Source organism: Syngnathus leptorhynchus, chromosome 7, assembly GCF_054491065.1.
Source record: "Syngnathus leptorhynchus isolate UIUO chromosome 7, UIUO_Slep, whole genome shotgun sequence".
Taxonomy (NCBI): domain Eukaryota; kingdom Metazoa; phylum Chordata; class Actinopteri; order Syngnathiformes; family Syngnathidae; genus Syngnathus; species Syngnathus leptorhynchus.
Window position 1 is genome coordinate 10,960,366 of NC_141201.1, and position 24,122 is coordinate 10,984,487.

The 24,122-nt window shown below is 39.5% G+C and overlaps 3 protein-coding genes across 3 annotated transcripts; 1 reads left to right on the forward strand and 2 right to left on the reverse strand.

The window, feature by feature from the left end:
• The first annotated feature begins 11 nt into the window (after positions 1–11).
• gosr1 (golgi SNAP receptor complex member 1) lies at positions 12–9,961 on the forward strand. Its single transcript, XM_085916921.1, has 9 exons — positions 12–157; positions 496–607; positions 932–1,019; positions 1,757–1,864; positions 1,986–2,077; positions 4,892–4,966; positions 6,753–6,782; positions 8,340–8,422; positions 8,834–9,961. Exons 1-9 carry the CDS (start codon positions 70–72, stop codon positions 8,956–8,958), a joined length of 801 nt encoding a protein of 266 aa, XP_085773047.1. The 5' UTR covers positions 12–69; the 3' UTR covers positions 8,959–9,961.
• Positions 9,962–10,044: 83 nt separating this feature from the next.
• trarg1a (trafficking regulator of GLUT4 (SLC2A4) 1a) lies at positions 10,045–17,410 on the reverse strand. Its single transcript, XM_085916922.1, has 3 exons — positions 16,632–17,410; positions 12,169–12,295; positions 10,045–11,637 (listed from the first exon to the last, which is right to left on the reverse strand). The coding sequence occupies exons 1-3, from the start codon at positions 17,058–17,060 to the stop codon at positions 11,627–11,629; spliced, it is 567 nt and encodes a 188-aa protein (XP_085773048.1). The 5' UTR covers positions 17,061–17,410; the 3' UTR covers positions 10,045–11,626.
• A 2,060-nt stretch (positions 17,411–19,470) lies between these two features.
• Positions 19,471–23,821, reverse strand: aipl1 (aryl hydrocarbon receptor interacting protein-like 1). The gene is made up of 6 exons (XM_085916881.1): positions 23,726–23,821; positions 22,562–22,741; positions 21,406–21,594; positions 21,150–21,326; positions 20,904–21,045; positions 19,471–19,670 (listed from the first exon to the last, which is right to left on the reverse strand). Exons 1-6 carry the CDS (start codon positions 23,819–23,821, stop codon positions 19,471–19,473), a joined length of 984 nt encoding a protein of 327 aa, XP_085773007.1.
• Between the last annotated feature and the right edge of the window lie 301 nt (positions 23,822–24,122).

Below are 24,122 nucleotides of genomic sequence, written 5' to 3' on the forward strand. Positions count from 1 at the left end.
ACTGTACTCATTCACTGGGAGTTGTGCTATTAAAAAAAAGGCAGGCAGGGGGCGACATAAAATATTTGAATGGTGGTTGTTGTGCCAAACCCGGAAGTTGGTGACGTCTCAGACAAAACAAAGATGGCAGGAATGGGAAGCAGTAACTACTGGGAAGGTAAGAGATAATAATTTAACTAAACTGTCAAAGGACTGTCCACTATTATTTTGTAGTATTATTATTTTTTGCTTCTTCTGCTGGTACTCCAACGTGTCGTTTACGCGTCTTCTATCCTGACTGTCCACTGCCTAGCTAACCAGCCGCTAAGTAACTTCACGTCATCGCATCAACAGATTTGTTAATCGATTTGTTACGCTCATGAGGATTTTATCTCGGATTTCTTTAATATAACTGATCTTAATTGATGTGATCAACTTGTCGTGGCTGTTCGTTTTGCCGGCCCAAGCCAAGTAGCTTTGACTTTGAAACGATTTGCTGTGTGTCATGTGTTTTAGATCTTCGAAAACAGGCCAGGCAATGGGAGAATGAACTGGACCTGAAGTTGGTGTCCTTTAGTAAACTATGTACCAGCTACAACAGCTCAAGGGATGGACGGCGAGGAGACACGTAGGCAATGATTATTGATATAAATAGGGGCTGTACTGGATCACAACACTATTCTCTTCCCATGTTTACATTGTTCTGACGTGTCAACGTGGCTCCTAGTCATGAGTGCAAAATGACTCCAATTAGTGTCCTGTATTGGGCTAATGGGGCCATATTTTAATCAGATTTATTTTTAGTTCCATACAACTAATCATTCAATGTCCAGTTTTAACCAAAACAGTGAACACATCAGCTCACCATTTTTAGCATTTAATTAAGCCATTCAGTTGTTGTTGTTGTTGTTGTTGTTGTTGTTGTTGTTTTACATGTGGCCTCTTCCTGTAGGTCAGACACCACACCATTGTTAAATAACTCCACTCAGGACAGAATGTTTGACACCATGTCAGTGGAGATTGAACAGCTACTGGCCAAAGTAAGTGCATTACCATTGTCCTTGAAAGTCAACTGAATGTGCACTGTTTTAAATGCAATTGGGGGGGGGGGTATAATTGCCCCGGAGAATCACAATTAGACACGCCATACACATTCTGTTAATTATAGGCTAGTGAAGTCACCTCCCATACTGTATATGCTATTTGCTTGCCTCCTTTATATCCTAATTGTATTCGGAATTATTATTTATTTTATATTTAATATTTTTTAATGAAAGTTAACAAGGCAACTTCTTTTAGACTATTAACAAGAATACCTTAATAAAGACACTGTTTTTATTCTTTTTTTTGTTGTTCTTCTTCCAAGAAACCTAAAATTAGAATATTAAATTAGTCTGTCTGCAAGTCTCCTTATGACAAAAATAATTGTCCATCATTATCATATTTGTAATTATTGATGGGAAAATTAAGCTGTTGTATGCTGTTGTATTTTTTTTTACTTTTTGAGATAGAATTATGTTTAATGTTGGGATAAAACACACGGACTTGCCCTTCCTTAAGCCACAAACCAGTGATGCCATCTATAGGAGTAAAAAAAATACAATAGCTCGCTCAGAAGCATATTTGAAGCTTTAGTTCCCCTTAACTAATTGTGACTGCAGTTAGGTGCATTGCTTTTAATATGTATCGTAAACTACTGCCTATCTACTACCACGTGAATTTTTTATTTATTTTTAAACAAATGTATATATTTCCGATCCCACCTTGACTCTGTCAGCTGACGACAGTGAATGACAAGATGGCAGAGTACACCAATGCTCCAGGCGCGGCTTCTCTGAATGCCGCACTCATGCACACCCTCCAGAGGCACAGAGACATCCTCCAGGTTTGCCAACTCATTCATTCCTCATCTTCCTTGCTAGCTGATTTAAAAGCTTCATCAGAGCTATTCTTTGTTTACATATTTTCATGATTTTATTCCTTGTCTCTAAATGTTCCCATCCTAGGATTACACACACGAATTCCACAAAACTAAAGGAAACTTCTTAGCCATCCGCGAACGGGAAGACCTATTGGGATCTGTCAGAAAGGACATTGAGTAAGTACCATAATTTTGTTTTTGCTGGTCCCTTGTGATGAGTAGACGACCTATAATATAATATGATCCACTTAAACATCAGCACTCAGGAATTTCAATGAACCAGTGTTGATGATTACATTTTGCTTTGCTCGTGACTTTTGCAATTATTTGTTGCCGGGCTTTTAAAAGTCAATTTGACTCAATTTAAGGCAGCACTCTGCTAAGTGCAGTGAGTCATTGACCAACCCGTTCGTTACGTATAGACCCTTTCAAAAATAATAGAATATCATGGAAAAGTTTATAAAAAGTTATACCATCATAGATTATAGGTTCAAGACCAACAGTTTAAACAATTTCAAGTATGAATTTGTTTATTCTTACATAATTTCGGACTATAAAACATGCATAAACAGATAGTTTTGTTCTCTTGCAGCTTCTATGACATATATTCAGATTGTTCCACTTTAGACCAAAGAATCTGAATCGTGTCATCTAAACAAAGCCTAAATCCATCTGTGTGGTCAGAGCACAGGAACCAAAATAACTTAACTGTTAACTCAAATGGCTGATGCCACTTGCTGGCATCTCTTAATTGCTTTTCGGATTGTTGAACCTTGCGTGAAGGAAGAATTTTCTCAGCCTTTTTTGCTTGGAGAAGTGTGTCCTGTCGTCTGATTGGCTCAGCTGTTAGTCAGTGTATTGAAATGCTCCATCACAGTATGACTCATTTCATTTGCTTTGTAATGGCTTATTGATCTCGCGGCCACAAGCATACGGTGAACACTGCAGGATTCCTATCGATCGTCTCCATGCATTGAGTCTGCAGACTTCCTGTAGCTGCCTCATACCTGCTTAAGGCTGATGCAAAAAAAAAAAGAAAATTCCAAGTTCTTCTATGCTTTCCAAAACAAGGCGGTCTTCATTACAATTGATGATCAATACACACAAGAAATTGAATTAAAAGAACGATGTATCACCTCATAAACAAGTTTAAGTATGACACTGAACCTACTTAAGGCTCATTGAAGTTGAATCTAATGTAGACAGATTGTGTTATTTTCCGGATGCTCTAATGATTGATGTGGGTGGCTGCTAGCAAGCAAACTATTTAAACTCAATGGTAGAAGAAATGTTTACAAAATCATAAAATGTATTCTGACAAGATCCAACATACACTAAGAGTGAAAAATGCTGCCCTTTGGTAATTTTGATCATCACTGATGTTTTATTTTAACGCTTGTTATTGGGGTTGTAGTTTTCCCTTTCATGGTACTGACCTGCATGGATGCTTTTGGTGCAGCTATCATTTAAACCGACAGGGGGCAGGAGATATCCTCAGAGACTGTTTAACCAAGATTGATGTTTAACAGTGCTCATATGGATTATAAACTAGCCAGTCTCGCCTATGTGAACAACAGTTTAAGCAAGCACTGCACATTTTGAAATTGTGGATTCTTATTGCAAAAGCAATTTTTGCATATGGGAGGGAGCACACCTACTGTGCATACTGATGTTCCATTTCGTAAGAACTCAGACTCCTGCCCCTGCTTTTAATGTCAGCCGCACACGCACAAAAAAAAAAATGACAGCATCGTGCCTTTTTAATAAGCCTTGCTTCATCCCCGCTGCTTGCATTGTACTGCTTGCATTGTACTTCCAATCAGCACCTTTGGAGGGAGCACTGGGAATTAAATGGCTGGGAATTAAATGGCTGCATTTGTTATACAGTTACATGTTTTTTTTGCTGCCCCCTCTCACTGCGTCCTGCTCTTTATCTTGTTCTTTCTCCATATGAGGGTGGGGCTGAGTTAAATGCCTAGAAAACCAATGAGAGTGCAGCAGCCAGCAGCTGTTACCAGCTCCTGATAAATGAGTTGCATCAAAGAAATGGGTGTGTGATGGTGTGTAAACCATCCCGCTCACATTGACTAAAAGAAAACTGAGCCCTCGTTATTGTGTTATGGTGGTGCTATTAGGCATTTGCATGGAATTAAGTTTGTCTTAATTTGTCACTAGTAAAATGTCGTCTTTGCCTTTCATCATTGATTCTTCTTTTGTTGCACGTTTGCAAATGTCCTTTGGTGTTGGGCCAAGTGAGCTTTGCTTGCACTACATTTTTCTCCATTCAGTCCAAGCTCTGCGCTGTCCTATTATCACCATCCTGTTAGCTCAAAAGTTCTTTTAAAAAGCTTGCACAATTAACTTTGTGAACATTGCAGTTATTTTCCATTTCTATGACTCCCGAATTTTTGCCGCGCCACTCTCTTTGGAACCACTCATTTGTAGTTTTAAGTCACGGCTAATGCAAGTGGATGTTTCCTCCCACTGCTGCTCTTCACATTAAAGCCTTTCAACTGGTGAACCACAGGAAGGCTTTTAATGTAAAAGAGATGAAAGGAAATAATGTGGTATTGGCACCCGGGATTACAAAGATACCGGACGACACAAAAGTTTGGCGAAAACTAACAATGATGATGCAAAATTTAGTTGGAGCTGACCAATACTTGAAATGTTGCCATGCACCATTTTTACCATTCAACAGTTTTAGGCTTCACCTTCAAAGATTTCACAAAGTCAGCTTCTCGACCCCAGTGATTTAAATGCCTCTTTGCTTAATTATTCAAAGCATCACCATTTGGCAACAAGAAATGGCTCTCAGTAGTGCGACAGTCAGCCTAATGTGTCTTTGGTAGTCTGAGAGAGATGTTTGGGGATTTAAACATCTGCTCCATGCTCTTCATCATTATTCAAAGCAAGAAAGCTTAAGAGAACGGTTATAATTTGTTTCTAACCTGGATGTGTTTTTTCTTTTCTTTTCTTTTTTTTTTTTAGAATGTATAAAAGTGGTTCAGGTGTTAACAACAGAAGAACAGAGCTGTTTCTGAAGGAACATGAGCACCTGAGAAAGTAAGTTTTCTGACTTTTTTGTTCTCTTATGTGAGACGATATTGGATGTCAGGAGCGTTGTGCACACACTAAAATGAGAGCGAACAGATATGGCAAACACGTATATCAAAAAGGCAAGCAGAGGCATCATTCAACAAAATACTTGGCTTGCTTTTCAGAATGTAGAGAATGGTTATTTATAGGAACAAATACAGACCCTACTTGTGCGTTTTGAAGTTTGCATATTGCAAATTTGCTGGACAAGAATGAGTGATTTTATTCAAAGTGGCTGGCATTCTGTTTGCACCAACAACCACAAAGGGGATGCCTCTCAACTGCACACACATTAAACTCATGTCGCCCTTGAAAGGAAACAGGAAGTTTCTGGAATGGTAAGTAGGATGTGTTGTGGTAGTATTCTCTCCTATGAGTGCCTTTGTGGGAGAGTAATATTGCCAGTTAACGTTATTCTCCTTCAGCATTTGGTTTTGGGTTGCTGGAAATGACAGATATACTTTATGTAGCCATCTTCAATATACTGGAATAATCAATAGTCACAGTTAGGGCCCGATTGATATGGATTTTTTTTTTTTTAGATTTGGTTAAATAACAGAATGAAATTCCAATAACTAATTAATTGGCCAATTTAAAAAAAATAGCAGATTTATTTTTTCTTTTTGCAATTTTTAGTGTGTTATGTTTGAACGACGTGATCTTTGTCTTATGTTGTAATGTATTAAATTATGAAGATAAAAAAAAGACAATGGCACTAGTCAAAAGAAAATGATGCACCTTCTTTCCCTATATCTCATATTTGGACAAATGGAACTTTCCCACTGAACTACACCCTATGTTACAGGGCTTCCCCTGATCAAAGCTGGGAGAGTGGAGCTGTATATTAAGTTAAACTGCATTGATTGACACTTGATAGTATTAGAGCCATCGCATATGCAATAATGCTTGGAGAGACATTTTGAAAATGTGATCGTGTGAGTTTCATTTCTATTGAACAAATGTGCAGTATGAATCTGAACTACAAGTTCAGGAGATAAGTTCATTTGTAATGTCCAGCTCCCCTGTGATCCAAGGACAAGCGGTATTGAAAATGGATGCATGGGTTTATAGCAAACACGTCGATTGTCATGTAACAAAAACTTGTCTTCTTTTCCCCCACCAAACCGAGCTCTATCGCCGGGCTCTAACTTAGTAACAAGCTAGCCAAACAGCAAACTCTTTTAATGTAAAAGCTGTAAAAGATATTTCCTGTCTTTAATGGTTAGATGGAAACCGGAGAGGTCTGTAGGCTGTAGGATTTAATTGCTTTCCAATTGACATTAGTCCAGTAAGCAAAACCACATATTAAAGCATGAGGAGTTTGTGAAAGTGCTCGTCAACCACGGAATACAGTCTCTTTGCTTTCGGCTTGTTTGCTTTACTTAAGGAACATATTGACTCAGATTATGGTATAAATTAGTATGATGTTTGCATGTTTTTTTTTTCCCCCGTTTTTTTATTTTATTTTATTTATTTTTATAAAAATAATTGTTTCACTGAGCATACTTTCATTTTTGTGTCTGCCATCGCCAGCAAACAGTTTAGTATGGAGCCCCCCAAATCAGCTATATGTACCTTCACTATGAACAGGACCACAGCGACACATTTCTATAATTTGGATGTGAAAGCTATTGTTTTGGATGTGAAAGAAAAAAAAAAGCTCCTAACCGTGTCTCTAGGTAAATGTAGGTGTTCTCTTTAGAGCTTGCATTGCCTTGATAACCAATAATCATGTCTTTCCTTCCATGTGTAGTTCCGATCGGCTGATGGATGACACAATAAGGTGAGAGCCGTCATGTTCCTCCATTGTGATATTTATCTGTAATAGTCACCTATGGACAAATTTGTTTGGGTCCTACTATTCAAGAAAGAAAATACAATTGGTCACTGAAAACCTAATTCCTAGTTCCCTTGACCCAAAAGGCCACTGGGCATTGGTCCTATATTTAAACATGTAAATCTATTCAACAAAATAAAAATTTCTATACTTAAAGAGCTATTCATGGAATCTGACATGCTTTTAAAAAGCTCAAATGATGTCAGTCCCCCCCCCCCCCCCCTCTTGTCTTCTATTTTCCAAAGTAGGACTAGAACAAGTTTTGCTACTTAAGATGTATGATAAAATTACTTTTGTACAGAAATGCAGAATTGCCAAAGCATAGTTTTTTTGTTTTTTTTTTAGCCCGTTGCAATCTACAACTCAAGTTGCTTGCTCATTGTGTAGATGAGCCTGAGGGTCATAACGGCATCCGCTTTCTAAATGCTGCTCATTCAATAATGTCCGCCCTGGTAATGAATTGCACTTTTACCTTGAATGCAATAAACAACTTCTGTCTTTTTTTTTTTTCTCTCAAGGTATCATAAATTCTTCCCCAGTCCCTTGCGCCTTTTTTTCTCCCCTCAGGCTGGCCCAAATTGCAAATATATTGGTTCTTGTCAACAATGGCTCCTCTGGGACTACCTGCTACTGCAGTCTTGATTAGTGGCCTTAGTCAGTAAAATTGAATAACAATTTTACATAACATACCTAGACATGGATACAGAAACCCATTTGACCACATCACAAGAAATGTACTGATGTTTGGCCTCCAGGCCCACGTGACTGAAATGCTTTGTTTGAATGCAGTAGCCATGTGGACAAAACACCGGTAGTGCCGGCTTTAACTGAATTACGTGGGAAGGTTACATTAATCTACCAATTAAAGAATTTTACACTCTTAACTTGGCTTAAAAAACCCCAAAGGAGAAGTAATATGAATTACAGATCACATTTATCGTTGACACTTCAAACCCCCATCATTGCTCTGTCTCTCTCTCCGGGGGGAACGCCTTGCCCACCTCTGTCTCCGTGGTATCAATGTGCAAATGGTGACCGATTGCAGAGAACGTGCAAAAAGAAGCTTGAGCTCTAATTTCAATGCGGTTGTTCATATCGAAAGAAAGACTGTGGGAAGTTGCTGTCGTCAGCAAGTGTTTGTACCTGACTGAGGAGAACATGATCTCTTCCTTCACATCGCTCGGGCGACTTAACAGTCCCCTCAGCAACTTCCCGCCCTGAAGGAGCCACGTGGCTGATACAAGCGGGTCTTCTTGAAACGCTGCGTGCCAAATGAGTAAAGTGTGAAAAGATTTCCGTCACTTTAGTTTTCATGCCTGCCGAGAGAGGCTGCCTCACTGGGATGGTTGGAACGAGGTCCGCTTGCTGTTCATCCCTCCTAGCATTCAAAAGTCAACTTGCTTTACCTAACATTGGAAAGACTTGAATCTTTTGGACAAAATACCAAGACCCATTGTTTTGTGCTGATTCACTTTTTTTTATCATCTGCCCTTGTCTTTGTAGCATTGCCATGGCAACCAAGGAGAATATGACATCCCAAAGGAGCATTCTGAAATCCATACAGAGCCGAGTCAACACGCTGGCCAGTATCCTTTTTTTTTTTTTTTCCTCACCTCCACCAGGCTTTAAAGCCGAAGCTATCTGTTTCCACCACTGTTAGTTGATCTGTGATGCCAGTTCTGTTGTGGATAGGTGGCAGACCCTCCCTTGCTTTGCTTCAGTGGTTGTCTGTGATTTTTTTTATGATAGGCAGTCTGCCTTTCACCCAAAGTCAGCTTGGATAGGCAACTAGCGGCAGGATCCAGCAAAGACTGTATAGAACACAGAAGGAAGAACTGTTTATTTTTTCCTCATTGGTCTCAACGGACACGCATTTCATAGCTCTCTCTTTAGACCTGAAAAAGCAGCTTTAGTTTCATTTTATTTTCACGCTTTGCCCTGTAAGCAATGTGAATGTAATTGCTTTGGTGTTGTCCTTAATTTTTTGCTCTCCCAAGACCGGTTCCCAGCTATCAACAGTCTCATCCAACGAATCAACCTCCGGAAGCGACGGGACTCCCTCATCCTCGGCACCGTGATTGGCGTCTGCACCATTCTCCTCTTGTTCTACGCTTTTCACTGAATATTTCAAAGGAGCCAATAGATTGGCTCTTTGTTGTATAGGACTCCCTGAAAAATGGCTCGGTGATTGAGGACCCTGGAGACTCCTTAGCTCGAGGATGTAAGATCTGTCCAACATGATCTACTGAACTCATATGTAGCTGTGGGACAGATGGACAGCTTACTGGTGGGTGGAATATTTTCCTGCTACAAGACAAAGGAATAAAAAAGTACTAAAAACTTGTATCATAATAATTCCCTTCAAGAAACCATGTGCTGAGAATTTGGTGAACCGTTGGAGTATGATCATGTTTTTTTTTTTCACATTTTATTTGAATGGTTCTTTTTAATTGATGTGCAAATTGGACATGGGTGTTCATGTGAGTTAATAAATTATTCATATCCATTTGTTGTGAAAATCAAGAATGGCCTCAAACTTGAAGGTGTCGTTTTCTTCCAAGTACATATATGAAACATTGCAAGCTTGGACAAATTGGAATTTTAGTTCATTTTCAAGGAAACCTCTAAAATCGTGTCACATACATGTCAGTCATTAGACATCACACAACACGGTGACTGATAGTTATTTGTTTTTATGTGGCTCTTATTCAGGAATGAAGTCATCTGAATGATTGCAATGCAGCTCCACATCAACAAAAACTGCATCCACAATAATAAAAAAACAACAACACAGCAAATAGTGCTCAATGTTTTTAAATGCTCATTAAATGTTGAGCTTGTATATTGGATGTCATTGTGCAAATGTTCTATATAAAGTAGCCGATGAGTGTATATACGTGTGCGTGTGTGTGTGTGAGTGTGCGCGTGTGTACTTGCATTTTTTAAGTTGTATATAGGTGTGAATACGAGTGTTACTTTTTGACTATGGATAACCGTTTAAGCAAAGCTCTACTTTTTATTTGACATTTTTGATCACTATTTTTTATCTTATTTACTGACTGACACATTCCCATCAGCCACTGGAAATTTTGCATTACAATAAACAGTTCAACATTTCCTTTAAATGAGAACGAAAATGTCTGTTTAAAGTATTTAGCATGTCAACTTAAGACCACAACAACGCCAAGACACAAAATCGTTAGCCATGCATGGTAACATTTATTCCAAACATGCAAAATGTACACCACAAAGATGAAACCGGAGACATTCATTACATTGGTATAGTAATACGTATAAAAGTAAACCAACTGCTGAACGAATTCAGTGTAATGTTGATAAATGCTTTTAGTTCCGTTGTTAATGGTTTTAAGGTTCGTACTAAACAAAGGCAATCATTGGATTGGCTGCTTATGATTGTTTTGATGAAAAATAAGTCCCAAGTAGTCATGTAGCCAGAAAGTGAAGATGTTGAACTTGGAAGGGTCAACATTGTCTGTCTGGAATGAGTTGCATAGTTTTATAAATATGATTTGTAAGCATCTGACATTATTATTCCTGCAGAAAATGTGAATGAACAATCTTTGTGTACCAAAGTTTGAGCCTATGCTTGTATTTGCTATGTCAGTGTGGCAGCCTTGTGTGTGTGTTCACAGTGTACTACACATGATCTGTTAAATTTGGATTTTAAACTTTAAATAAACCACAAAACTGTCTCTTACAAAAAAAATGTATACAACATGCATAAATATTGCATATATTTCCCCTTATAAATATATTTCATACCAATACAAGGATCAGGTAAAACATTTGATGAAACAATTATAACAACAATCGTGGTGTAGCGGTGATGACGGAAGACAAGTAGAAAGATCGTAAACAGATTAAGGGCACAAGGTGAACAACTGGAGCAAAAGATTCAAAATGGGCACAAGTGTAGTGTGCTGGAGGATTAGGAGTGTGGCGCATTAGTGTGTTTGCTAGTACAAAGCAGCGTAATGATGTAATATTTTGTTAACATTTTGCAAAGATTAAGGTGGACGGGTTTGGGTTACAATTCAGTCAGCTGCACTCACCTTGTTCATATTACTATTCATTCTTTTGGACTGAAAAAAACTGGGAAAACAGTCAATATTACACAGGCAACATTTCCACTTTCCCTGTTGAGGCATGCAAATACTCTTCACTGTTGAAAAAAAAAATGGTGAAAGAAAAATAAAACGTTCCAAATGTGTCCTCTTCCGGGTTCTTTCACTCTCCCAGCTTGACATTACAAAAATGGACATCTTCAAAAGTATCCACGTTTCAGTTGTATCGGCTTTCGACGCAGCAGCAAATATATGAGGATTATACGGGAGCTGTCCAATGTAGAAGTCCAAACTGAAAAATTGTTCAAGCACCCCATCATAGCTGTAGAAAAAGTCGTCCGTGCTCAGTCATCCTCTTCGTTCGTTTATTCCAAAATCCCTTGCAAATCCATACATATCAAAATCTTTCAACGTTGCATCAGGATTTGATCATTCTTTCACACATTTTTTTTTTTTTTGGTCAAGCAAATGTTAGTGGAGTGTAATGCATGCATTTTGGATTCCTGTCTGCTTTCTGCGGCAATTTGCTTTCTGAAATTCAGGATGGCATCATTACAATATGGTAGAAGTAGAGAGGTACAAGAGAGGATCATATTTTGGAGATATATATATATATATATTTTGTTGGAATGGGCTTTTTCTTGTTGCATCCGTGGTATGGCCTTCACGGCTGGCTGTTTTGTTTTTCCCTTCAGGTCGTCCGTGTCAGTTGATTGCTGTCAAAGACATAAGGAAGGGTGGAAGGGGAGAGATTTAAGTTGGGGAACTGCACATTCAGCCCATTGCACTGTGCTGAATCAAATACCAACACAAGCAAGCATGAAAATGTGCTGAGTTTGAACAAAGAGGAACATGCTCATGCTTGTCAACTGGTCGTATTTCTCATCATGTTGTCATAGCGTTTGTTGTGCAGCACTTGTTGTGAGACTTCAATGAATATGACACAGTCGAACCTCTCAAGTTGGATAACCCGGAAGTGATACATTTCAACATTGGATAGAATCGAATAAATGGCTTGCATGATGTGATGCTTGGCTTTTGCAAATCATGTGAGCAGCTTTTGTGTGTGTTAATAAGGCGGTAACAAAAATGGCTCATCAAGAACCTTCAAAGTGTTTTCAAACACTTTGCGTGTATGCATAGTAAAAGCGTTATGAGGATGACAGTTTGAAATGGCAATTTTATTTTGTTCTAAATTCTTAAAAAGTGGAGGTCAACCAGTTTTCATAATAGTGGTTTTGTAGTACCTGAAAGCGAGACAAAAACAATGATGGCGACCACACCCAGCACGATGGAGACGATGCTGAGCAGACGAGCAAGTCGACCCAGCCGTCTGGCCCCGTCCACGTCCCCCGCCTGGAGACTGTTTCTGGACTGGTGACACACAAAAATACATGCTATTTAACACAACAAGCAATCCCCCCAAAAAATTGTGCAAATCATTTTGCAACTGTATGAGAACGACTGGAAGGAACTGTCCTTGGTGCTTAATATTTAAAGGTAAAGGCTGGTGTATGCACACCATCAAAAAAACTTTTGGGAATGGTCGAGAACTGTCAAATATGACATCTTTTTAAAGACACATCCTGCACTCGCTCACCCCTAGCACTGCAATGTGAATGGGGCATAGTCAGTCCCAAGGGAGTATGTATTGATCCAGAGTCAGCGCACACACACACACACACACACACACACACACACACACACACACACACACACACACACACACACACCAGCTTTTGCTGCACACATTCTTGTGGCTGCAGCAGAGGAAGGCAGCTAAGTGAGTAAATGTTCTTCTCTCTTGTCATTAATAATGGACAAGCAGCAGCCTGGCTAGAAGGGAGGGACACAGCAAAGAGCTGCTGTGCGTCGGATGCAGTCGTTTTGGATTTTCAATTCAAAGATGATGTTTTAAATGCACATTTTGAGTCATGATCTTTGTGTCCTGTAGCCTTTTAGTCTCCAAAAACATCTGTGCAAAAATTTTATTAACTTAGATTAAGAATAATTTGCACACACAATGTTGTGTATAGTTTTGGAAGAGGATCCAAAGTTGTTTATCTCCTGGCACTTTGCTCTGATTTGGTGTTGAGCAGCCTTGAGAGGCCGCTGGGAGAGCTTTTAGACTCAACTGTTGTTACATTAAAATCTACATTAAAATTGCAAAGCACTCAATGCAGCCGGATGATCAAATCTGCTCGGCACTCCATGGCACCGCTCTCTTTCCTGGGGCAATAAAATGCATTGGAGCTCATAAATTATAATTGGACAGACTTTTTTTGTGGTGCCTGGGAGGGACTGAGTCAGCTCCATTCACACCATTTACTCCCATTCTCCATCTCACCTCGTTCCATCCATGCACTCCATGCATACGATCAGATTCTTTTCTGTGAAAAACTCAACAAACCCATCTGAGCAATTATCACAGCCTCACATCAAGTCAGTAAAAAGCGCTTAAAAATTGTCAGAACGGTAAATAATAACCATCCTCCATTAGGTGGAAGCCAAACAAATTAAATGACAGGTTTGTTTAGATCACTGGTGTCAAACTCAAGGCCCGGGGGCCAGATATGGCCCACTACATCATTTTATGTGGCCCGCGAAGACAAATCGTGCATCAAATTTGTGTGTCATTACTAGAATTGCAAATTGTCTTCACTTTTAATAATATCTTTTTTTTTTATATATTTGACCAGTTTTTACTCGTCTGATTTGAAAATGAGTTATTTGTCAGCTTGTTTTGTAGCTTTTACTGTATATCATATGAGGTGCTCATACATTTATTTGGGTTGACAGTCATAATGGCCCTCCGAAAAAAGCTATGACTAAGATGTGGCCCGGAAAAAAATAAATCGAGTTTGACACCCGTGGTTTAGATGATCAAGTTTCACGCTGTTCTGGTGTGAGATATCCAATTAGTACAAATTTGTGAGCGGTCAAAACAAATTGATAATGGCAATTAGTTGCCATTCTAAAAGCCAATTTAAAATGAAGAATATCTCAGCAGTAGTTGAAGTCAATCACAAAGTGAGCGACTGAGCATGAATGCACACATCTTGGTCCATCCATCACCAGCAAATCTGCCGAGCTTGCAGTAGCGCTGCTGCAGTTCGGCCCTTGCCATTATTGGGATTGTCCGGTGTTGGCCGTAAAAATCCATTAGACCCGCATCGCTAATCCTGTAATTGGCTTCACATCGTCCATGTTCGCCGACCACAAGCCTTCGCCAACGCAGCATCTGTCCGAGATCTGCCCAATGGCAGTTTGCCGGTTGTCCAGCTGATGAAAATAATACCATTTCTTCTCAAATCTTGTTGTAAAATCTTCAAACATTAAAAATCCTGGCAATCTATCGTAATACGCTACACTTGTATTAAAATACAACCACCAGGGGACAGTACAACATTGTTTGTTTTTCACAGAAGATAAACACTATATGCCTTGGACCTTTTCTGTCAACATGTCTTGCTCCACTGTTTGTGTTCAAATATATTTTTTTTTACTTTAAAAGTTATACAACCACAACTATCAATGCTAATGTTGAAGGGTTTGTGTTCCCAAGTTGGAGGAAGAAAAAAAAAAAAAAAAAAAGGAGTCCATCGCAACAAAGGTTGTAAGTTGGGTCACTCGTATCTCGAGGCACCACTCTACAGTATTTCTGTTTATTTCTGTAAAGCAAGTTGGCAGATGGAGCACTGCTTAGCACATCTGCCTCACAGTTAGGAGGGTGCTGGTTCGATTCCACCGCCGACCCTCCTTGTATGGAGTTTGCATTTTCTCCCCGTGCCCGCGTGGGTTTTCTCCAGGCACTCCGGTTTCCTCCCACATCCCCAAAACATGCTTGGTAGGCGGATTGAGCACTGCAAATTGTCCCTAGGTGTGAGTGCGAGTGCGGATGGTTGTTTGTCTCTGTGTGCCCTGTGATTGGCCAGAAACCGATTCAGGGTGTCCCCCGCCTACTGCCCGATGACTGCTGGCATAGGCTCCAGCATGCCCGCGACCTCCGTGGGGACAAGCGGTATAGAAAATGGATGGATGGATGAAGTTGGCAGATGCCCTGAAAAAAACTGTTGGCAGGAGTTATTTCATTAATTGACAACCTTGCTGGGGCTTGGAGTGTTCACATTAGTCAAACAATCTGTATGAATTTCCTTGGTTGTGCCATCATAAAAATATTTTTCATAGTAGGCTAATAGACTACTGAGGTTTTTTTTTCTTTTATCAACCAAAACCATATAATATATTGACCTTCCTTAGTGAGTTATCAGGGTCATGCCAAAACAAAGCTAACTCCTTCCATCAACCAGCATTTGGGAGCACTCACTCACACCATCTGGTGATATATGCTGATGACATCTCCCTTTTAATGTTTCCAGGATATTTGAGCCCCTTTCTATGCAAATGACATCACTTCGATTACTCACGAGCAGCGTTGTAAACCTGTTTTCTCTCCCTGGCTCACTTGATCTTACATTATCTGATTCAATTCCCCGTGATGGGAAGTACACCGGATCCATTTGGTGTTCCCCTCACACTCATCGTCCTTCGCGAAGAAGGCAGCTTTTGGCCCCGGCATGTTTATTGCTGCCACATCGTACGCTGCAAACTGCCGCAATCTGCTCTCTGCAGCAGAGTAACTAAATTGACTTCTCTCAGCGTCTATTGAATTAGTGTCCAGATCTTGTTTCCGTCTCCTTTACTTTGCATCTCACAGCTCTCTGTCAATACCTCCCACACTTCCTCTCCCACATATGGATGCATACGTATATTCCAAGTCATTAGCAAGCGTTCAACGAGTAAATGTCACTGAGTTCATGATGAGAACTCAAGTTACTTGATGATACCTACAGTATTTCTTTGCTTCTGTGTCAACTTGGAGCTGTGTATTTTCAGAAAGCAGTGTTGTTGCAACAAATAAACACCACACCTTAAACAATTCCCTTCATGCCTTTAGGCGGTAGATTAAAAAGTGCTGATGCCTCTTGGAGATTTGTATTACCTTTGCTATGACATCTCATACCACAACACTATGTCACAGTTAATTTGACCATGACACACACACCCTCTCTACAGCAAACATGGCATCTGTAAAATGAAGATCATGAGGACTAAATTCAAGTGGTGCTGTCTGCAGTACGGAGACGAAACGCTGCTAAGCATTCAAAACTGCCTAATCATGTATTTGTAAATGCATGGCGGTCCACTGACAAGAAGGTTGGCCTTACCAGAGAAAAACAAGAAGGTCATGATGTATAGTGACCTCGTAATATTTAATAGATTACATCCATTCCATCATTTTTATTCATTCTTCTCCTCATTAGGGTTGTGAGAGAGTTGTAGCTTGTATTTATATTGAGTTTGTGTGCAAGATTGTACAGAGCTATCAGTTATACTCAAACCATTAGACTACAGTAGTAACATTTTGAGTATGACTGCATGTGGCCGACATGATGAGTTCACTATTTGCCCTGAGTTAACTGGGATAGGCTCCAACTGTAGTACAGAATATGAAGCAACGGACATGCATAAATGAAAATGACAATACTTATTGTTATATTTTGCATTCCATTTAAACAGCACTATTCTCATCGTTAAAGTAGATTTTAAAAAAATGACAAAAAAGAGCACTAAAAGCTCAACTAAAAATGAATTACAATTATCACTTCACTGGTTGCTTTAGTGACATTCTCTTTTTTTGTTCACTCACCATGATGGAGTAGACGAGAGCCACGATGCTGACGGGCCACACGGGGAAGAAGCAGGAGATGATGACGAGGATCAGGTAGTCTCGGGGTTTGGGGCTCTCCTGCACCGCGGCGTTGCCAGTGGACGAGCGGCTCAGGCTGACTTTGGACGGGGAGAGGGGCGTGGCGACGTCCAGCTGCCCCGCGGAGCCTGATCTGACGTTCAGCTCGTGGCCGTTGAGGTCCGTCTCCGGCCCCTTGGTCTGGTTGTGGTCCATGTTGACGGAGAAAGACGAGGACATCTTGAGCCCGTGGCCCGCGGGCTCGCTGGTGACGGCCAGCAGCTTCTCGGTCTCCTGGAAGTCAGCCAGCTGAGCGCCACCTTCTCCTCTTCCTCCGCCACCCTCTCCAAGGTTGGACTTGAGGAAGTCGTTGTCCGTATTGATGGCCATGCTCGCCTCGATCACGTATTGACAAAAATTGCTTCTTGTTTGTCTTTTCCCGAGTTTAATCTTGATTATAGGCCATTATCAGGGGGAAGTTTGACAAATTATTTCTGACTGTGAGTGAAATCCTCCTAGATTAAAAAAAAGTCTCGGAGATCTCTTATGAAGTTGCTTTGAAATCGTCCACTTATCACTTTGCTTCATTCACATCCACTTGAATTACTTCCAAGATGACAAAAATGTTCTGGATCCAATGAGGAGCAAACAAAATGGAGCTCCATCCAGTCCTGCTCCAATTTCTTCTTCTCTCACTTCTTCCTTTTTTTTCAGAGAAGACTACTAAAGTGCACTTTCTATCTTCCACCGAAAGCCGCTCTGACCTTCTAGTCCGTCCACCCTACTCACGCTGCGGCTTGCAAGAGACTGGACAAAACCGTTGTCAAGTTACACAAGCGCATAGTTTCCGTTTCCGGAAATTAAAAGTGTACACTTCTTTATCCGTTAAAAAAATGAACTTTTACCATATAAAAATGCTTTATTAAACTGTATATTCGTTTTTTCTCTTTAAGTATTTCCTTTTATAGATCCTATTATTATTATTGTTATTTATATTATTATTATTATCATTATTATTCATATTATTATTATTATTATTATTATTATTATTATTATTATTATTGTTTTTAATACTAATTATAGGCTGCTTAATGGCCGAGAGAAAGGCTATCAATAAAAGGAAATAGTTATTTTAAAAATGGATATGAAAGAAATTATATGATAAAAGTGGGGTTTTAACGGACAAAAACAATTTTGTCTGCAATTTCAATATTCGTATAGTTTAAGTTTGATTTATACATCCTAAATTTGACGTCCTAAATTTCTGTGATAGTTTGTATCATTCAAGTGTGTTTTATTTTGAAGGTACTACTTTCTTACTTCCACAATGATTCTCTATATCTCTGTCTAACTTGATGCTGCTGATGTTGATTGAGCAAAGCAGTCTCTCAGGGAGTTCACCCCCCCCCCCCCCCCTTTCCCGCCACACGTACACACCCTCCTCCCCTCCCTTTCTCAACATCAGCACCAGTGTTTTATGGAAGGCTTTGTGCTGCTATGCAGAATTTACTTTCCGTTCATGTTCCAATGGCACAGTGGTTTCACGTCATAAATCATCAGCACACACAAAAGTTTGATTTAGAGTTCTGTATAAAGCTTTGCGTACAATGGATAAATCTCATGTATCGGAGGACAATAGTAGATTGCGATTACGAGCTGGTTTCATATTAAACGACCATCCACTGTGCATTTCCCCCCAGTAATCCACGCCCATTGGATTTCATCATTATTAGACCTCTGCATAGTGTGAGCCTCATTTCCCCTACTGTGGCCAGCTCAGTGGGAATTCCTTAAATGTCACCAAAACCTTAACAAAGATAACTTTTAATGAACAGTGTAAAAAGGGGAATACTAAATGAAATGTCCACTGCCAACTACAACAAAAGCTAAGGCGTGATTGTTTAACTATATCGACAAGGTTCTTGTAGGCGATTAGACAGAGACAAACAGTAGCTCCAACCCACGTGATTTCATTCTAAGAGCCTCTGGGCTGCTCATAAAGTTGTGCTGCAGGCCGGGTTCATTTCTCCTGCAGCATCCCCCTGCTGCACTTGTAATGAAACACGACCAAATCGTACATGTGGATTGAGTGACATCTAGTGGTAGAAAATAGAATTACTTGTCTTTTATTTTGACCCCCCCACACACACACACGCGAATAAAATTCCACTGGAAATATTAAGAAAAAGAATATGTTAAACGGAAAAAAACCTTAAAATAAGCAAAATTATCTGCCAACAGAACAAAAAAGTTTTATTTGACAAGAATTTGACAAATAAGAATAAATAAAAATAATACTAGGCTCATATCTATTGCAGTCTTGAAAGAGTATTTTTAAACTTAAAACAAGTCATATATAATTAAAACCTTAAAATAAGCAAATTCGACATAAGAAACTACACTTCAGGTTCTTTTGTTGTTGGACAGTCATTTTAAAGTGTTCGTTTAAGTCTCAGTACTTGAAACAACCTTTTAATCCTCATTGACAAGACTATATGATCAATTAGGATAATCAAGTCATAAGTATCATGAAACAAGCAGAATGTTCTTGCCTGACAATTTTATTTCAAGTAAAAATAACTTAACACAGCAACAACATAAGCAAATTTAGGTTGAATTGAAGAAATTATATCTTACTTAAGATTTCACTTTTTACAGTGTAACAGGATTTACAGTAAAGCTGCCTGTTCATGCAAAGGTACACAAATAGTTTCCAACCAATTAAATATTACTGTGACAATTCGGCAAATGAGTCAAATTTGAAAAAAGTATGCAAACCTCGTTGCACATTGAAGTCAATTCAAAACATGCCCTTGTACTTGTTTCTATCCTCCTTGTTCTTCTCCTCCATGCGCATGGTCAACACTGCCAGTTCCTTTTTCACTGCCTTTTTCATGCGCGGGTCTAGATCCAAAACTTTGCTGAAGTCCTGCCTGGCCTCGGCCTCATTCCACACCTCCAGATGGGCCTTCCCACGCAGGTAGAAGGCCTTCATGACACCTAGGGGACCAACATAAAGTGGTTTTATAGCTGTCGTTGTTGCTTATAAAGAGCAGCATTTATTATTCCAAACACACCCCTTGAGTTATTTACAACACTGCTCCGTGCATTTACTGAAATCCTGCTGCTTTCTGAGGGGCCATTACTTGTGCATTCATAATATGAAACTGAAAACATCTTTAATTGCCAATTTCAAAATGATATTACTCCAAATTCGAAGGGGAATGTTGCCTAAAGAATATTGATGATGATTGGATTGACTTCAGATTTTAAGAACTAGTTCTTTGCAGTGGCATTTTTGAATTGTGTTGGTGGAGCACAGGAATTGGCTGACATACCAGGAAAACTACAGTGGTTTTCAAATTACAAATAAGACAAATGCAAATGCAAATAAATGCTATATCTTATTACAAAAGACGTTATAAATTGCATACAATGCAAATAACGGGCGAGTCATCATAAAACTTTAGAACCAATTTGAACAGATATTACAAAACTATTGCTCACACTACCAGCCACATGTTGCTAAGCAGAATTCCAATAATAAAGAAAAATTTGCATAGACTACATTGCAACAATCCAAATGCTGACAATCAGGAAATAGATTCTTTATGCAGATACACATTGCAAATGAATGCAAGCAGCGCCATCTAGTGGTTACTTGGTTTGTTGTGGAAGGATTTTAATTTTTTGGGGGCGAAAAAGTACGTTATGTAAGAGGAGTTTTCAAAATGTTGAGACTCTGATGTCATATACCAAAAAACGGGTGGACTGTTTTGTTGTTTTGTACAAAAGTTAACTTATTTTAATACTAATAACAAATTTGGTTAGAAAATCTGAAAAAAAAAGTTCAACCAGCGCTTGTGTTCAATACTGAGAGGTTTCAAAATATTTATCAAGTCCAGCTAATCTCAAATAGCCTGGAAAAGTTCCAAATTCATTCCAAAACAAGAGTGTATCTCAAGAAGATCCAGATCTTGTGCAGTAAAAACAAAAGCTTTTATTGGGTCAGCCCTTTACAGAAGCATGAAAAATTCACTTAGGGCTCTCATAAAAAGGTACATTTCACACTCTGCGAAATCCTTTCCAGCTTGTAAAGAGCTGAATAAACGCTAATATAACCACAGTGGTCTCTCATATATCACATGTATGGAATGTAACTAATGGAGCTTAATGTTCCATTCTCTAGGGCGAGATTTGTGTGTAAGCGAGCGTGTGTGCTTTGCATCCAACCTGGGTGTTGGTTAATGATGTCACTGGTGTGTTCGATAACCTCGTAGTATTCCTCCATGCGGAGGAGACACTTGCAGTAGTTGAGTGTTAGTGTGTGGACCATCTTCTCCAGCTTCAGCCATGGAGCTTCCCACGCTTTTTCCTGTGACAAACACGTCGCATGGTCTTCTCAAAGTGTTTGTGTGTGAGAGCTTTTCAGTCATGTTTGTGAGCAAAGTGTGTTTTATTTGCATTTGCTTTGCTCACCTTGGTCTGCACGTTCTTGATGCAGATGATGGCTTCCTTGTATTTGAGCGTGGCGTCTTGGTAGCGTCCCTGCTTGAAGAGCTTGTTGCCCTGACCGTGCAGCACGGGCACCACCTTCAGCCTCTCCTCATCATTCAAAGCCCAGGACTCCCTGTTGTACTCACTGGGCTGGAGAACCTGCACATACTCACATCTCTCACGAGGCTGCACATGCTTCCACTCAAGTTCTCCTCTCCGTTTTGCTTCTGGGGCCGACCTTTAGCAGTTCCAGGATGAAGAAGAGCGGCTTGGGCTCCTTCATCAGCTCATCCAGGTCGTCGTAGCCCAGGGTGTGGTAGGCAAACATGTTGGCAATGCCACACGTATGAATGTGACAGTCCACTGGGTCTTTACCTTCTGCAATGCGTCTCATGCTTTTAGACACAAGCGGGTACACGCCGGTGTGCTTCAGAGGAGAATGCATCCATTTGAAATAGTTAATTGTGCGTAAACATGGCAACTGAATGGAATTTTATTAATCACATTTGGTACTGTGTGTGTGCGTGGAGAGTCGGTCAGAGAAGGGACTAAACACTCTGAGCCCTTTCACATCTAATCAGAGCAGAGGAATGGCAGTATTGCTGAGTCAGCAGGAATCCGAGCCGATTAGGCAAAAGTGAGACTGCTGCAGATTAATGACAGTTTTCCTCTCCACCCATATGTCTCGCTCGCTCTCTCTCTCTCTCAAACACCCACACACATGCTTTCACCCACACGCACGCACTTACATGTGCACACATTTCGCCCCCACCCAAAATTGTCTTTACACAACATGGCAAATATTTTTGTAGTTTGTGCAAGACATTTACAGGCAAAGGTCAATGTGAAACTATTTGGATCAACGTATGACAGACGTTGTTTTACATAAATATTAAATAAATACCAGATAATTCAATATAATATCATAAATTTTTCTACCAATAGAATAGTTTTGTTAACATGTACATATACAATCACCATAACAGTACTGGCTACTTTACTGCGATGACAAAATGGATTGTTTTTTTCATTTCCTCTCTCTTTTTTTTTTTTTTGTAAAAATGAAGCTTCAAGTTGCTTCATGAACCAGTTGTATTTTCCGACTGCACGTAGATGGCACTGTTGTTTTACAGAAAGGGGTTTAAGAAATGGCAAGTTAGGTTTCTATTCAGCCCAATGTTGAACCCATCTAGAGGTTCAACACTGGTTCACTTAGTGATATGAAGCTTCATTTTCCTATCACTTCACCCTAATAAATGAAGAAGACAGTACTTCAAACTGTCTTTTCACAACTTCATCCGTGACCTAGCTCCATATTTAAGAATTGCAAGTGTCTTTAAAAAAAATATATGTGAACGAGAGAAACTCAACATGTATATTGTTGTTCTACTCACAATAGTGTCACACCAGAACTCGGCCACCTCTCCGATTCTCATGGAGGCCAGCAGCGATTCCCAGATGTCCAGTTTGAACATGTTGCCAATTACTATCTCCATGGGCGTGCCCACAGCTTTGCTGTCATCTATCACCGTGCGCTCATCATCGCACAATGTAGTGCGGAAGTCAAAGGTCACCTGGACCAAAACAAGCACCGAGCCATGACTTTTATGAAATGTGAGCTCATAACTATGCTTACAAAGGGGAAGAAGTGGAAACATATCATTTGTGTATCGTCACCAATGGTACTGCCTCTCCAACATGTTACGATAAAGACTAATCGTATCATATTCTTATGAAAAACATGATGTGTGTATGTGACAAATATGTTACATCACATATGAACATATTTATTCAACAAGCCAGCAAATGGTTGTATAACAACCAAGGAGAGTATGAGCACACAGCCAAGTTATTTGTGTTGTGCAAGAACATTCATAGAGGCCTTGCTCACACTTTGAAGGCGCTCCACTCCCGTGTACAGTACACATGTAACCCTAACCTACAACAATTCAGGACAAAAAGAACCCAGCACTTCTTGTAAGATTGTTTTTCTGTTTTAAAAGTGTTTCTTCAAGTCATGTAAATACATTATACAACTATTTCTAATTAAAAGAAGTGTTATTATTTTAACAAATCATTCGCACATTTAGTACAGCATGTGTTATACCTTTGAATGTGTATTTTTATTGTTAGAAAATCAAAAATGTATAAAAATAAACACCTTACTTTATAGAAGAGTCCATCCATTTTGCGAATTGCTTATCTTTTATACTAGGATGTGCTGGAGCCTCTCCCAGTTGTCATGTGCAGCAATCAATATAAAATATTGTGCCCAATTAAAGTATTTTTCTGTTACTGTATCACCCTCTACTGGCTGTTTGGCTCTAATGTGAAATACAGCAACATCAATAGTACAATTGTCTTAAATCTGATTTCCAGAATTTATAGCATTAATAGCAATCTCGCCAAAAATCTTGACCAGAAGAGCCATTTAAAAATGTAATAATCATTACAAACAATCAACATTCAAAGTGTACATAATACATGAGAGTCCACTTAATCCGAAACTACAATAAATACAGAGAATAAAGTAGAACAAAATAGAAAAATACAATTACCTTTGCCCCAGTGCTAAATTTGGGGATTTCTCCGGTCCCTCCATGCAAGATCTTCTTCTTGATGCCCTCTAACCCAAGCAGAAACGTGTCCTGCATATCTGACGTATTTCTTTGCCTTATTAGTTGATATATTTGTCACCTTATGTTGAGTGTAATGAGTGAGTTCATAAGTGTGTAAAGTACATCTCTGCAGGAGGATTAGTTCGGGCAGGGATAATAGGATTGTCCACCCGTCATCAACACTGTCTGTCAGCTTGGGGGAAAAAGAAGTGGCTCATATGATGACGTTGATACTGAGCATTATTTAAAAGCAAATTTAATTCATCTTGATGGTGTTGTTAGACTGCAAGGAGCATTTCCTCCAATTTGGGCCTCCAGTCTAATTAATGCAGCACCC

Bases quoted from the DNA above. Each gene is read 5' to 3' on its own strand.
- aipl1 (XM_085916881.1), bottom strand. From the start codon at position 23,821: ATGCAGGACACGTTTCTGCTTGGGTTAGAGGGCATCAAGAAGAAGATC. The intron at 21,595-22,561 runs GTGAGTAGAACA...TCTCCTCTGAAG, and splicing joins AGTTCTGGTGTGACACTATT to CACACCGGCGTGTACCCGCT. The intron at 19,671-20,903 runs GTTGGATGCAAA...TTGGTCCCCTAG, and splicing joins CATCATTAACCAACACCCAG to GTGTCATGAAGGCCTTCTAC.
- trarg1a (XM_085916922.1), bottom strand. From the start codon at position 17,060: ATGGCCATCAATACGGACAACGACTTCCTCAAGTCCAACCTTGGAGAG. The intron at 12,296-16,631 runs GTGAGTGAACAA...GTGTGTCACCAG, and splicing joins CTCTCGTCTACTCCATCATG to TCCAGAAACAGTCTCCAGGC.
- gosr1 (XM_085916921.1), top strand. From the start codon at position 70: ATGGTGGTTGTTGTGCCAAACCCGGAAGTTGGTGACGTCTCAGACAAA. The intron at 6,783-8,339 runs GTGAGAGCCGTC...TTGTCTTTGTAG, and splicing joins CTGATGGATGACACAATAAG to CATTGCCATGGCAACCAAGG. The intron at 8,423-8,833 runs GTATCCTTTTTT...TGCTCTCCCAAG, and splicing joins CCGAGTCAACACGCTGGCCA to ACCGGTTCCCAGCTATCAAC.